This window comes from Rattus norvegicus, chromosome 15, assembly GCF_036323735.1.
Source record: "Rattus norvegicus strain BN/NHsdMcwi chromosome 15, GRCr8, whole genome shotgun sequence".
NCBI classification, from domain to species: domain Eukaryota; kingdom Metazoa; phylum Chordata; class Mammalia; order Rodentia; family Muridae; genus Rattus; species Rattus norvegicus.
This window is the reverse complement of record NC_086033.1, coordinates 29,116,056-29,131,987: the sequence shown is the minus strand read 5'-3', so window position 1 is coordinate 29,131,987 and position 15,932 is coordinate 29,116,056. Positions and strand designations below refer to the sequence as shown.

Here is a 15,932-nt window from a genome sequence, read left to right as displayed (position 1 = left end):
TCACTGTGTCTCCACAGCACAGTAGTACAGGGCAGAGTCTGACAGCTGTGCTGAGGGCTTCTGCAGACGGAAGGAGCGGCTGCTCTTATGGAGAGCGGCGTGGAACCCTTCGTGCTCGATCCTCTTGTTGTCTGTGAAGCTCCTCAGGAGTAGCCGAGGGGCTTCATTGAGATATTGCACATACCAGAACAGGGAAATATCTGAGTAAGTAGTCTGGTAAGTGCAGTTCAGCACCACATGCAACCCCTCTGTGACAGGAACCAGGACTTCTGTCTGGGTCACTAAATCTCCATTGCTCCTTCCTGAAATAAATAAATAAATAAATGAATAAATAAATATATAAATAAATAAATAAACAAATTTTAAGTAAGAATTACTTTTCTATGTGAGGAGGAACACTAAAGACTTCTAGAGTTGTAAGAAAAGGACGTCATTAACCCTTAGAGTTGAACATAACTTACAGAGCATTAGGAGGAGCACAAGAACAGAGCAGGTGTCAGGAAGCATGTTCATAGAAGAAATGACACTTGGTCCTTGAGTGCACCAAGGTCACAGGGCAAGTCCTCTGCAGGGTCTCCTCAAACTCCTCACTCAGAGACAAGGACCTCTGTCTGCACAGTGAGTCTGTCCTTTTAAACAACCGTGTGAATGGAACTTTAACCACATCTGATGAGGCAGCACCCTCTGCTGATTTCCCTTCCACCTGTACCCCAGAGGTCTGCACAGCACATGGTAGATAAACTTGGAACCCCACCTAAAGGAGGCAGATCTCAACCCCCCAGCGGATGCCTGAATTCACTACTATTACTGAACTTTGTGTATACTATGGTATTTAGCATAATGATTATACATAAGATAATACACACAGAAACACACACACACACATCTGTCAAAACTTACCTATATTCCCTCAGAGTTTTAGTTCTTAAAGATTGCTATGCAATGAATTTTGTTTTTATTCATCTGCTCCCTCCCTTTCTGCCAAATCCATCCTTTCTTCCATACCAAATCAATTTGCCCCACCCCTTTGAAAAATAAAGCATATCGAGTTTTGTGTTAGAACTTGTACTATTCATATACTCTTGGGGAATTGGGTCCAATGATGTTAAGAGATATTAAGGCATAGTGATTGTTGCTTCCTGTTATTTTTGTTGTTAGAGGTGGAGTTATGCTTATATGTCTCTCATCTTTTGCTTTTGTTGCAAGGAGATTACTTTCTTGATTTTTCTAGGTTGCAGTTTCCCTGCTTGTGATGGAACTTTCCATCTATTATCCTTTGTAGGGCTGGAGTTGTAGAAAGATGTTGTGTAAATTTGGTTTTGTCATGGAATATCTTGGTTTCTCTATCTATGTTAATTGAGAGGTTTGCTGGATATAGTAGTCCTGGCTGGCATTTGTGTCCTCTTAGGGTCTATATGACATCTGCCCATGGTCTCTGGCTTTCGTAGTCTCTGGTGAGAGGTCTGGTGCAATTCTGATAGGTCTGCCTTTATATGTTACTTGACCTTTTTCCCTTTCTGCTTTTAAAATTCTTCCTCTCTTTTGTGCATTTGGTGTTTTGACTATTATGTGACGGGAGGATTTTCTTTTCTGGTCCAATCTATTTGGAGATCTGTAGGCTTCATGTAAGTTTATGGGCATCTCTTTCCTTAGGTTAGGGAAGTTTTTTCTATAATTTTGTTGAAGATATTACTATCCCTTTAAGTTGGGAGTCTTCACTCTCTTGTATACCTATTATCCTTAGGTTTGATCATCTCACTGTGTCCTGTATTTCCTGGATGTCTTGTGCTAAGAGCTTTTTGCATTTTATGTTATCTGTGACTGTTGTGTCATTTTCTTTGGTATCTTCTGCTCCTGAGATCCTCTTTTCTATCTGGTGTATTTTGTCGGTGTGGCATCTATGACTCCTGATCTCTGTCCTAGGTTTTCTATCTCCAGGGTTGTCTCCCTTTGTGCTTTCGTTATTGTTTCTATTTGCATTTTTAAATCCTGGATTGTTTTGACCATATCCTTCACCTGTTTGGTTGTGTTTTCCTACAATTCTTTAATGGATTCTTTAAGGGACCTTAGTTTCCTATTTAAGGGCTTCTATTTGTTTACTTGTGCTGTCCTATATTTCTTTAATGAAGTTATGTATGTCCTTATTAAAGTCCTCCATCATCATCGTAAAATGTGATTTTAAATGCAAATCTTGCTTTTCCGGTGTGTTTGGATATCCAGTGTCTGCCTTGTTGGGAGAGCTGGGGTCTGATGATGCCAAGTAGTCTTAGGTTCCTGCGCTTGCCTCTCATCATCAGGTTGTCTCTGGTGTTAGCTTGTCTTGCTGTTTCTGAAAGTGGCTTTGCCCTCCTGTAGTCCTGTGTGTCAGCACTCCTGTAGACCTGTTTGCTGTCAGCCAGATCTGGGAACAGAGAGCTCTACTCTCAGGTGTGTAGGCGCTCCTGGCGACTGGCTTTCAACTCTTGGCACAGGCAAAAAACCGGAAGGTTCCTGCTCCTGACTGTGCCTAGGTCCTGTGCCCAGAGGGCACAGATGGCACTAAGCAATTTCCTCTTGGGTCAGAAATGTGGGCAGAAAGTATTTGTCCCCTCTGTGTTCTCAGAAGTGTCCACACTTATGAGGGCCCAGCTCTCTCCCACAGAGGATTTGGGTGCAGGGAGCTGTGGTACTGGTTCAGTTCAGTTCCGGTTGCAGGCAGAAACCAGCCAGTTCCTGCCTCTGACTGCTCCTATATTCCTGTATCCAGAGGCACTATGCAGTTTCCTCTCGGGCTGGGAATGTGGGCAGAAGTGTGCAGAAGTGGTTGTCTGTCCTGAGGTCTCAGGATTCTCCGCACTTCTGAGAGTTCAGCTCTCTCCCCAACAGGATTTGGGTACAGGGAGCTGTGGGATTGGTTCAGTTCCATCAGATGTGTTTCTGTTTCCTCTTCTAAGCACATATCTCAGGTGCAGTCCTTTTATCTGGGACATAAGAGTGCGGTACTGGCTTCCCTCTGCACACAAATGCAGGGCTCAGTCTTCCTTTACATTTTTTTCCATAACATTCAGTACTTTCTAGCTTTTTCTCTGACCTCCGTGGCTAAGGAAAAGGCTAATGTTTTCTCCACCTCCTCCCTTTACGGTGGCTGCCAGGATTTCCTGCCTTTCTACAAAGTTTTTCTCTTAAAATCTATTGAAAATTCCTTCAAGCTCTCTTTTCAGACTGTTTTAAAATTGTCTTTCTAATGAAATCATGGCCCCAAAAAAGGAATTTCAGTTCCCAGTACAGTATTTAAAAGACTTCTGTATCACCTATGCCTCCTCAAAGCCTCCAGGAGCAGGTTTTGGTACTGGCTCTCAGTTTCTGGGGAGCATGGTGCGGCCACCACACAGATGTAGGTGGCAGCGTCATCCAGCAGGGAGGCTGTGATGTGCAGGGTGCTGTGCTTAGCACCTTCATCCAGAGTTGCTGAGTATCTTCCACTTGATGTTGTCTCCTTTTTGTATGCAAGGACTGTCAGGGACACAGGACCTCTGCCTCTGTCTTGTTTGTACCACCTCAAGTTGTTGAAGGGGGTCACAGTGTAATTGCATTGAAGGACACAGCTCTCTCCCTGATGGACAACCAGGGACTGGGGACTCTGCTCCACTTGAGTCTTGCCAGCCACCCCTATTCAGAAAACAGTGAGAGAGTCCAGAAATCAACCATCTAAGCTTAGATGAGATCCTTCCTTACTCTCTACAAGCATCTCAGGTTATCCACAAGCAGGCCCATGTGTCTCTCCTGGCACACAGAATTACATCCTTCCCCAAATCCTAAGATGCCTTCCTGTGGCCCCCAGCTAACACCTCCACTCACTCACACTGATGATGCAGCCACAAAAGCACCCAGCAGGCACTCAGGTGCTTCCCCATGGTTTTTCTGCAGAAGCCTAGCCCAAAGCTGCTGCCTGATTCATCAGCTTTTTCTTCTAGCATTAAATGGAGACTCTGAGGAAGTACAGCCAGCCAGTCAGAGACTGATGCACGCACGCACTCACGCAGGCATGCACGCAGGCAGGCACACACTCACCAGCTCCTGAGGGAGGACTAACGCTCGCACTGCCATCTTGGGGTCAGAGTTGTACTTGCTCAAAATCTCTGAGTCAGCTTTCTGTGGTTGCTTTTTACTGTCGGAAATTTGGTGCCCGATGTAAATTCTTATGTATGTGAGTATACATATCTGTATGTATAAAAACCACAGGAGGGTGTCTATAATAATTTATTTCACGACTATGTAAGACAGTTAATATTTACTTTCCTCATCTGAAAATAGATGCCAAAGGATCTTTGAAAGTTTAATAGAAATGATTCATGGTAAAAGCTAATTATAATGACAAGCCTCAGTTTAGTGCTCACCTAAAATGTAAATGTCTTTAGAATGTGACTTTACCTCTGCTCTATTTGCAACTATGTTACCAATTTCAAATGACGAATTTTGTCAAAAAGCAGGTACATTAAAATTCTGTGTAAAAAATACGTATGTTTATTAATTCTTTGACAATTTCATGCTAACACACAATGTGTTTCTGATTTAATATAAAATTCTCCTCTCATAGTAATAGCATGATTTTTGATCATTCATTATTAGTTCAACAATGCTTTTCAAGACCTATGCTACCAAATTGTCCATAAGAATCAGCAATTCTCTGTGCGCATAAATTACACACTAATGCAGGAATAGTTGAGTGTCTGGCACAGATATCGACAAGTGGAAAGTGCTGAAGGTTTTGAAAACTCCTTTCTTCAGGCGTCACATTCCTCAGTGAAAATGGAACTGTGAAATGTTTAAGTGTGTGAGGATTTACCGTATGTCTGAGATCTGATGCGCAGAGACGATGACAAATCTAAAGGAACCTGGAATAACCCTGTCATACAGGACACAGCAAGTTTTTACGGGAGAATTACTAGAAGTAAAGACGGTGTGATCTCTGGTTTTGTGACAGCATGGACAGGCCATAGCACCCACATAGTTAATCCAACACTTGTCTAAATCTCACTGTGAAATAGTTGGATCTCATATGATCATTTTGAAGGATTTAAGAGAAAGATGATAGCTTGTCCCTGTGATTTAGGAGGCAGGTAGAGGCAGAGGCAGAGGCAGAGGCAGAGGCAGAGGCAGAGGCAGAGGCAGAGGCAGAGGCAGAGGCAGAGGCAGAGGCAGAGGCAGAGAGGCAGAGGCAGAGGCAGAGGCAGAGGCAGAGGCAGAGGCAGAGGCAGAGGCAGAGAGAGAGGCAGAGGCAGAGGCAGAGGCAGAGGCAGAGGCAGAGGCAGAGGCAGAGGCAGAGGCAGAGGCAGAGGCAGAGGCAGAGGCAGAGGCAGAGGCAGAGGCAGAGAGAGAGGCAGAGGCAGAGGCAGAGGCAGAGGCAGAGGCAGAGGCAGAGGCAGAGGCAGAGGCAGAGGCAGAGGCAGAGGCAGAGGCAGAGAGGCAGAGGCAGAGAGGCAGAGGCAGAGGCAGAGGCAGAGGCAGAGGCAGAGGCAGAGAGAGAGGCAGAGGCAGAGGCAGAGGCAGAGGCAGAGGCAGAGGCAGAGGCAGAGAGAGAGGCAGAGGCAGAGGCAGAGGCAGAGGCAGAGGCAGAGGCAGAGGCAGAGGCAGAGGCAGAGGCAGAGGCAGAGGCAGAGGCAAGTGTATCTCTGTGAGTTTGGGGCCAGCCTGGTTTACAAGTAGAGTTCCAGGGCGGACAGGGCAACATAGAGAGACACTGTCTCAACTTTAAAAAGAAAGAAAAGAGAGAGAGAAAATGATGCAGTTTCCCCTAACATAGTAGAAACTCTGTCTTTTGCACACTGATGTCCCCTTCAGCTCTCCAGGTTGTTGTTGCTCCTGGGTCCCTGCTCTTCCTCCTTCTCCTTAAGAATTCAGTGGAGTAGATTCCGCTCAGGTTACTCTCCACTCGCAAAGACTCCTAGTGATGGGCAACACAAACACAGCCTGAATTGGCCTCTTCTGTAACTAGCAGAGCCTCAGGGGGAGCAACTGGGACAACTCAGCCACAAGACCTTTGACCTAGAGTTTGTCCTGCCTGCAGAGTGTTCTGGACCAAGTCTAACAGAATCATCATCAAAGAGACCGGCAGAGGGGAGCAGATGCAGAGTCCACAGCGTCATAGCAGGCTACACTCACAGAGTCCACAGCCTCAGAGTCGGCTACACACACAGAGTCCACAGCCCCATAGCAGGGACACTCACAGAGTCCACAGCGTCATAGCAGGGACACTCACAGAGTCCACAGCCCCATAGCAGGGACACTCACAGAGTCCACACCCTCATAGCAGGGACACTCACAGAGTCCACAGCCTCATAGCAGGGACACTCACAGAGTCCACAGCCTCATAGCAGGCTACACTCACAGAGTCCTGCAGAGGATGGGGAGGAAGGACTGGAAGAAACAGAGGCATCAAGGACGACAGCACCAGGAGAACAAGATCCACAGAATCAACTGACGGGACTCACGGAGACTGGCAGAGATCAGGGATCCTATAGGGGTCTCCTCTAGCTCCTCTGCATCTATGTTATGGACAAGTGGCTTAGTGTTTGGGGGGAATCCTAATAGTGAGAGCAGGGACTGTCCCTGACTCGTTTGCCTACTTGTAGGACCCTTTCATCCTATTGGGTTGCCTTGACAGCCCTGATGTGATGGTTATGTGCCTGGTCTCCTCACACTGTGTTTGGTTAATGTCACATGAGCCCTGCTCTTTTCTGAGGGGATGTGGGGGTGTGGATCTGGGGGAGAGGAAGGTAGGGTGAGAAACTAAGGGGATGAGAGGGAGGGAAAACTGTTGTTGGACTATAATATATGAGAGGATAATAATCTTTTTCAGAAAAGAATTCCACAGGTCTTTGTTAGGGAATGATTGCTGCTCTCTCACATCTTTCCTTCCGGACTCTGTGTAGGTCATACTACCCAGACACCACTTTCCCCAGCACATTTGATTGTCTGAACATAGATGGAGTTTAAAATGTGGTAGACCATTTGCCTTGCTTGCGTGGGGCTCTGGGTTTGACCCAGCACTGCAGACAAATAACTTAAATGTGACACCACAATGACCCCGGAGACTTGATCGTTTCTCTAATGATTTCTGAAGTTAATGTAGCCTGGCAGGAGGACACTTGTATGACTTTTCACCAACAGAGTTGAGTTCGGTCTCACACGGAAGGCTGTGCTGAAGTCAGGTGATCTCAGAGGCAGCTTCTCAGCAGCCAGACCACCTGTTGCCTCTCGGTTTGTGCTCAGCTCCCCCTGTGGTTTCTGCCACTGTGTCACCCAGAGCACAATAGTACACGGCCGAGTCCGACTCTTGCACTGAAGCTTTCTGCAAGTGGAAGGACGTGGTTTCTTTATTGTATGTGGCTTCAAACCCTTTGCTGCTTCCCTTCTCGCCAGCCGTAATGACTTTCAGGAGGAGTTGAAGACTTTCTCCAGGATATTGAAAGTACCAGAAAAGAGTAGGGTAACCTATGCTTGTGGCTGAATAAGTGCAATTTATTCTCAGGAATCCATTTTCTGAGATGGTCACTTGGCCTTCCGTTTGAGTCACTGAGTCTCCACGAGTCCTTCCTACAGTGCAATGGAAGGAGAGAAAGAGAGAGGGAGATGAGCTCTGTGTTGCCTTGAAGATAATGGTCTTTCATAACTCACTGCTGAAGACTTCTCTGTTTACTTACCGAGTAGAAGAAGTATCACAGCCATGAAGCCTGGAGAAGAGTCCATCTTTAGTGTCTTCTAGAAAGTGGTCTTGATGTTTAGCATGAAGAAGTGTTAACTCAGAGAAAATGAGTCTTCTTAGATATAAATCACTCAGGCCAGGAGCTAGTGCTATGAATCTGCGCCCCCTCGTGGATAGGAGCTGAACTGAGCATGAATTAATATTTGCCTTGTGCCTTCCTGATCTTATCAACAAGGCATATGTCAATCTTTCCGTCTATCATGGTATATCTTTGTGAATTTGGGGCCAGCCTGGTTTAAAAATATAGTTCCGGGATGGACAAAGCAACATAGAGAGATACTTGCAACTTTAAAAAGAAAATATCTCAAGGTTGTTTCACTTCAGATCACAGCTCTAAGCACACACATACAAATAGCACAGAGCTTTATATGTTCTTGTATCTACTGTGAGACAAGCTGCAATACAGGGAACTCCCATGAAAGTGCTTCAGGTTAAACTCACAGAAAGCAGTAAGACGTCTCCTCATGCTGTTGGATTCTGTTTTTCAGAACATGTAAAGGAGCTATTGACAATTTATATTTATTAAAGGAAATAAAAATAATGAATAATGACTGGCTTAGGGGTGTAAAGTCATTACACAAACAGCCATATTTTCTCTGTTCTAAAAGAACTATATTTTAAGATTGTCATCTTTCCACAGAAGTTTTTCACATTGTATAATCCATATACAAGTACTAATTAATATTTCAGAACACTCACTGGAAAATGGAAAGTATGAGTTCTAGGCAGAACAAGCTCCACAACATAAATAACTGAATCCAAATGATCTGCTATTGATGTCGTATTTGCTCATAACTTCCCTCGTCTTCAACACAGGATAATCAACCATCAGGCAGGTGCTGATGCTGTGATTCATGCTGGTCCAGCAGGAAGGATTCCTTCCACATTGATGTGCACTGGGGCCTGGCTGGTACCCACTTTCCATAAAGAATCAACCTGTGAAACTTCCTCAGACACAAACACGGGTAACAAATTCAATGCCTGCTCTTCTGAGTTCATGAATCCCTTCTTCTTTTCCAGTTTACAAGTCACACCAGCAGGACTTCTTTACAGAACTATGCCATGAAACTTGGAAAACACCAGACATAAAATTATTTCTTATACATGACAACAACATAAGGATTGGATGAAACAGGATTTTTTTAAAGTATGTAGCTTTATTTTCACAGAATGAAGAGTTCTACAGGTAGACGGGTATGCAACAAATATGCATGTACTTAACATTACCAAAATTTTTATTACTAATTTTTAATTCACTGGTTGAGAATTTTATACATATACTTAACATGTTTTGTCACAAACCTGTAAGTTTTTCCTTCAACTTCTATAGTATATGTGAGGTGGTAAACGGTCTCTCTGAACATGCATCACTTATCACACTTACAACTACTATAAAGTTGGTGCCTTTCATAGCTCCTAAGCCCCACCTTGGAGTTCCACTTGGAAAGAGAGAGGAGGTTACAATACAGGATAACTTATTAGCCAAACTCCACCATTCTAACTTTGTGCACATATAGAACATAAGGTGAGAGACAGAGGGAAGGAGTCAGAGAATGAGAATTTGGGACGGCGAGAACGTGTTTATAGTAGCAGACCTGGGGCTGTGTAGAAAACTCCACAGGGCAGCAGTGAATGCTGACTCAGAAGAACTGTGTGAAGGGTGAGGCTGGGGAAAAGGAACTCATATCTGTCATTTTTCCAGTGGACTTCGAGGAACTAATCATGATTGGCTTATTGATAAGAGCATGGATTGGCACATAGCAGATAAACCTAGGTACAGAAAATGAGACATTTTATGCTATAATTGTGGAGGGCTATAAAATAGAATAAGTTTCCATGATAAAATCTGTTGCACAGTAGACAGTCAATATTTTCCATAATAAACAAAAGGGCATAGTTTTTCATTCTTGCTGTGCTACTGCATGTTTAATTTCTTGACATAAATGTTATATGTCTATCAAGATTGAACTTTTGGCTGCCATCTTTTAGCTCTTGGCCTAAGGTTAGCTATGACTAACTCCATAATAAAATTTAGTAGTACACTTAGTATGAATGCATTACAGACCATCTACATTAAGGAAAGACAAACCCAAATAAATAAAAATGCACAGAGAATACGAAATATAAAGCATCAAAAAAATGTCCCACAGCATTTTGCTGATAAAATATTAAATATAAAGAAAAACAAACAAGAAAAACGGTACTAAATGAAGGTGTGTGTGTGTGTGTGTGTGTGTGTGTGTGTGTGTGTGTGTGTGTAACTCTTTCTACTAGGGACCTATAGAGGTCTTACTAGATCTGGACTCAGGAGCCTTCCTATCATTCATTAAAGTCTCTCCAGACTTACTCTTAGTCCAGTAATAGCCTGCTTACTGGAGCCTCTCCTCCAACCTCACTTCTATTCCATGGACTGAGAACCCATTCCTCCTAGCTCTTTCCCTTAGACACTCGCAGAATACCCTCCTAGTCAATCTCCAATTCTTCCTGTCACCTGACAACCCACAGAAACACTCTTCAAGGAACCCTAGAGCCACCACCCTTGCCTAGGTTCCAGAGAAGGCAACAGCAGTTAACTAAAAGAAAACTCACCCATCAAATGCAAGACTAGATATTGACACCAAAAAACACCTCAAAGATAACTACTACAGATGCCTAGATCCCAGCACAAAAACATGGGCATGAACAGGAAGACAATGTTCCTCCTCTCCCAACTTTTCATCTGAGGTTGCTGTCTTTTTGGTAGGGAGGGGGATCCATCAAATATGAGTGAGGAGCTAGTAGTGATTCAGTATTGGCCAAGTCCATGCTATATGCTCAGAAGTCTCTTTACCAAAGACCAGGAGCAGGAGCAAAACATGTCCAGTCCTCCTGTTTTGAGACCTTTGACAGTGTCTGGTCCATGGGACAGCTCAGAAAGTGATGCTCTTGCATGTCTCAATGGTATTGGAAAAATTAACTCATACAACCTGCAATAAATGGTTAGCCAGTATTTCTGCTCCTTTCCAATGCAGAACGTGAAGAACTGACTAGAGCAATAAGACAAGAGGATGCAATTAAAGGGATACATGTAAAAATAAGAAGTTAAATCATCTCTCTTGGCAGAAGGTAGAATATTATACATAGCAGACTGTAAATATTTCATCAGAGCACTTCTAGAAGTGATTAATGCAATTTCAGTAAAATGGTAATCTACAAAATCAATAGACTTTCTATACATCCATAGCATACATGCTGAGAAAGGCATCTTGAAAACATTCCCATCATAACAACTTCCAAAAGGGTCTAAGAATAAACCTAGCCAAGGAAGTGGAAGATCCCTACTCTATAAAGAAATTTATTTATGTAAATAAAGAAAAAAGATTGGGGAAGACCCTAGGAGATGAAAATACATACCATGCTCAGGGGTTGGTAGAAATAGCATTATGAAAATGACCATTCTACCAAAAGCAATTTATAGTTCAATGCAGTACCAATCAAAATCCCAATTTGTCACAGAAATAAAACTAAAGTTTATATGAAACCACAAAAGGTTCAAGCTAGCTAAAGTGATCTGCAGCAGAAAAATAGAGCTAGGGATGGGGCTCACCACCCCAGAATTGATATTCATAGCAGTGTCAGCACTTCAGGGTTCACAGGCTGTGAGACATCTGTCCAGGCCCTTCCAGCTTTCAAGGTCTCTGTTGAGAAGTCTATGTGATTCTGATTGTCAGCCTTTGCATGTGACTTGGTATTCTGTAAGCTTCGTGTATGTTTATAGGCATCTCTTTAGGTTGGGATTATTTGAATGATTTTGTTTAAAGTATTTTCCGGTCCTTCTGACTTTTCACCTTCTTCTGTTCCTATTATTCTTAGGTTAGGTCTTTACCTATTATCCCTGATTTCCTTGAAGTTTTGTGTTAGAAATGTTTTAGATTTTCTTTGATAGATATATCAAATTCTTCTATTGTATGCTGTGCCTGAGTCTCTCTTCAATCTCCTGTATTTTGTTAGTGATGCTTGGGTCAGTTGGTCCTATTCTCTCCCCTAGGTTTTCCAAATCCAGAATACCCTCGGGTTCTGTTTTATTTATTACTTCTATTTCCATTTCAATTCTTGAAGAGTTCTATTAATATCCTTCACCTCTTAACCTGTATTTTCTTGTATTTCTTTAAGGGATTTATTCATTCCCTCTTTAAAGCCCTCTACCTGTTTGATTGTATTTTCCTGTATTTCTTTGAGAAATTTACTCATTTCCTCTTTAAAGGTATCTATCATCTTTTATATTTGAACTTAAGGTCATTTTTCTTGTACTTCAATTGTGTTAAGATATCCAGGGCTTGCTGTAGTGGGACAGTTGTGCTCTTGAGTTGCCCTACAGCCCTGGCTTTTGTTGATTGTGTTCTTACAGTTGGCCTCAAGCCATCTGCTTGTCCCTGGATGTCCCTGGTGCAGCAGGCCTCCTGGGGCTGGATTATGAAACACAATGGGGCAGTGCAAGTCTCAGAGCAGCTGGAAATGACCCAGGGGGTGGAGGAAAGAGGACTAGGGACAGAGGGAAGAGACTAACCTGGATGCTCTTGGTGATGCAAGCCTGATGGAAGTGATCTGGCCATGGTGATAGGAAACAACTCAGAGTAGCTGGGAATGTCCAAGGGGACTTGGGCAATGAATGGCAGATTTAACTTGGATAGTACTTGTGTGGCACGTCTAGTGGTGGCCAGGTGAGAAGCAGCAGCAGCTAAACAATAGAGCTAGGCTGACACCAGGCAGCTAACTCAGGCAGGCAGGTATGATTCTGGGGATTTGGTAGGCAGCAGAATCAGGAAGAAAGGGGGTCTAACCTGAATGATAAACTGTGATGAGTTAAATGGGGGCAGGTGGAGTGGTACCTGGAAAATCTGGAGTTAATTTTTGTGAAGGTGATAGTTATGGGTCCAATTTTATTCATAGTGATATAAAATATAGTATTATTAAGAAAACAGAAGTCAACAGAACAAAATGGAAGATTGAAACATGGGTACATGGAACAACAACCCATTTGATACTTGACAATGATGCCAAAAATACACGTTGGGGAAAAGACAGCATCTTCAACAAATGGTGCAGATAAAACTGGTTGTCCACATGTGCAAGAAGGAAATTAGATTTATCACCTTAGGAAAAATGAACTCCAAAGGGATCAAAGATCTAAATGTGAAATCTCAAACAATGAATCTGCTGGAAGAAAACACAGGCAATCCCAGAAGGTGTAGGTTTAGGAAAGAACTTTCTAAACAGGACCGCATTTGCCCAGGAGTTAATGACAATAGTTGACATGAGAGACCTTGTAAAATGAAAATCTCGCCTACAGATAAGGAAGCAACAGAGCGAAGTACAGACACCCCACAAAGATGGAGAGAATCTTTTCCAGTGAAACATTTGGTAGAGGGTTAATATTTAGAATATACAAACAACTCAGAACAAGTGACACAATTTGAAAATGGGCCGTGGATCAGGACAGTTTCCAAAAAAGAAGAAATATCTAGGGAATATCAGAAGGATTGTTCAATTTTGGCAATTAAGGAAATGCAATTCAAGTGGTGTGAGTGTTTACTCATAGCAGTTTCAACATTTTAGGTTTTACATTGAGGTCCTTGATCCATTTCCAGTTAATTTTTGTTAAAGTGGTAAGTATGAGTCCAATCGCATTTTTCTACTACTTTGAGATTTCATCTTACCTCAGGCAGAGTGATCCATGTAAAAACTATTTCTTTAGGTGCTTATAAGCAATTCAATATTCCTCAGCTGAGAATTTGTTTAGTTCTCTACCCCCATTTCAATAGGGTTATTTGGTTCTCTGCAGTTGTACTTCTTGAGTTCTTTGTATACATTAGATATTAGCTCTCTATCAGATGCAGAATTGGTAAAGATCTTTTCCCAGTCTGTTGGTTGCCACTTTGTTCTATTGATGGTGTCCTTTGCCTTAGAGAAACTTCGCAATTTTTATGAGGTCCCACTAATCATACTTGCTCTTAGAGCATATGTCATTAGTGTTCTGTTGAGGAAAATTCCCCCTATGCCCATGTGGTCGAGGCTCTTCCCTACTATCTCTTCTACTAGTTTCAGTGTATCTTCTTTTATGTAGAGGTCCTTGATCCACTTGGACTTGAGCTTTGTACAAGGAGATAAGAATGGGTCAATTGGCATTCTACATGCTGACCTCCAGTTGAACCAGTACCATTTGCTGAAAATGCTCTTTTTTTCCCACTGAATGGTTTTTGCTTTTTTGTCAAAGATCAAGTGACCATAGATGTGTGGTTTCATTTCTGGATCTTGAATTCTATTCCATTGCTCTACCAGTCTGTCTCTGTACCAATACCATGTGGTTCTTCTCACTATTGATTTACAATACAGCTTGAGGTCAGGGATGGTGATTCCCCCAGAAGTTCTTTCATTGTTGAGAATGTTTTTTGATATCCTGGGTTTCTCCACATAAATTTGATAATTGCTCTTTCTATCTCTGTGAAGAATTGAGTTGGATTTTTGATCAAGATTGCATTGATTCTGTAGATAGCTTTCATCAGGACAGCCATTTTACAGTGTTAATCCTACCAATCCATGAGCTTGGGAGATCATTCCATCTTCTGAGGTCTTCTTCAATTTCTTTCTTCAGAGACTTGAAGTTCTTTTTATTCAGATCTTTCACTTGTTTGGTTAGCATCATACCAAGACATTTCATATAATTTGTGACTATTGTGAAGGGTATCATTTCCCAGTTTCTTTTTCAGCCCATTTTTCCTTTGAGAAGAGGAAGGCTGCTGATTTATTTGAGAAAATTTTGTATCCACCCACTTTACTGAAGTTGTTTATCAGGCTTAGGAGTTCTCTGGTGGAATTTTTGGCTCACTAAAGCCTATTATCATATCATCTGTAAATAGTGGTATTTTGACTTCTTCCTTTCCAATTTGTATTCCTTTGACCTTCTTTTGTTGTCCAATTGCTCTGGCTAGACTTTCCAATACCATGTTGAATAGGTAGGGAGAGAGTGGGCAGCCTTGTCTAGTCCCTGATTTTAGTGGAATTGCTTAAAGTTTCTCTCCATTTAGTTTGATGTTGGCTACTGGTTTGCTGTATATTGCTTTTACTACGTTTAGTTATGGGCCTTAAATTCCTGATCTTTCCAAGACTTTTAACATGAAGGGCTGGTGAATTTTTGTCAAATGCTTTCTCAGCATCTAATGAGATGATAATGTGGTTCTTTTTCCTTGAGTTTGTATATGTAGTAGATTACATTGATGGATTTCCGTATATTGAACCATCTCTACATCCCTGGGATGAAGCCTACTTGATCATGATGGATGATTGTTTTGAAGTGTTCTTGGATTCAGTTTGTGAGAATTTTATTGAGTATTTTTGCATCAATATTCATAAGGGAAATTGGTCTGAAGTTCTCTGTCTTTGTAGGGTCTTTGTATGGTTTAGGTATAAGTGTAATTGTGGCTTCATAGAATGAATTGGGTAGTGTTCTTTCTATTTTTAGTTTGTGGAATCGTTTGAAAAGTATTGGTATTAGGTTTTCTTTGAAGGTCTGATTGAATTCTGCACTAAATCCATTTGGTCCTAGGCATTTTTTGGTTGGAAGACTTTTAATGATTGTTTCAATTTATTTAGAGTTTATGGCACTGTTTAAAAGGTTTGCTCGATACTGATTTAACTTTGGTACCTGGTATCTGTCTATTCCCCAGTGTAGGAAAATGCCAGGGTGGTAAGGTGGAAGTGGGTGTGTGGGAGGGGGAGCACTCTCATAGAAGCAGAGGGAGAGGGGATGGGAGAGGGGGAAACCAGGCCAGGGGATAACATTTGAAATGTAAATACATAAAATATCCAATAAAAAAGAAAAAATTAAAAACTGCCAGTGAATATGTTTACGAGGATATGGGGAAAGAGAAACATTCATTCACATTGGTGGAATTGCAAACAGATGCATTTGTGGAAATCAGTGTGGTTAATCTTCTAAAAGATAAAAGTAGATCTACCATATGATCCATCTATACCTCTCCTTGGCACATGCCCAATGAGCTCAACATTCTACTCCACAGATACTTGTTCAGCCATGTTCATGTCTGTTCTATTCATGGTAGCTAGAAAATATACATGAACTAAATGTCTTTCAACAGATTCGTAGATAATGAAAATGTGGTACAGTAAACTTTGAAAGTAAATGATGGAT

The 15,932-nt window shown here is 42.2% G+C and overlaps 1 gene segment (V, D, J or C); it reads right to left on the bottom strand.

The window, feature by feature from the left end:
- Positions 1-7,728, bottom strand: LOC134482296 (T cell receptor alpha variable 10-like). The segment is given in 3 exon segments: positions 1-139; positions 3,291-3,648; positions 7,683-7,728. Coding segments are annotated over 3 exon segments (543 nt in total).
- Positions 7,729-15,932: the final 8,204 nt, after the last annotated feature.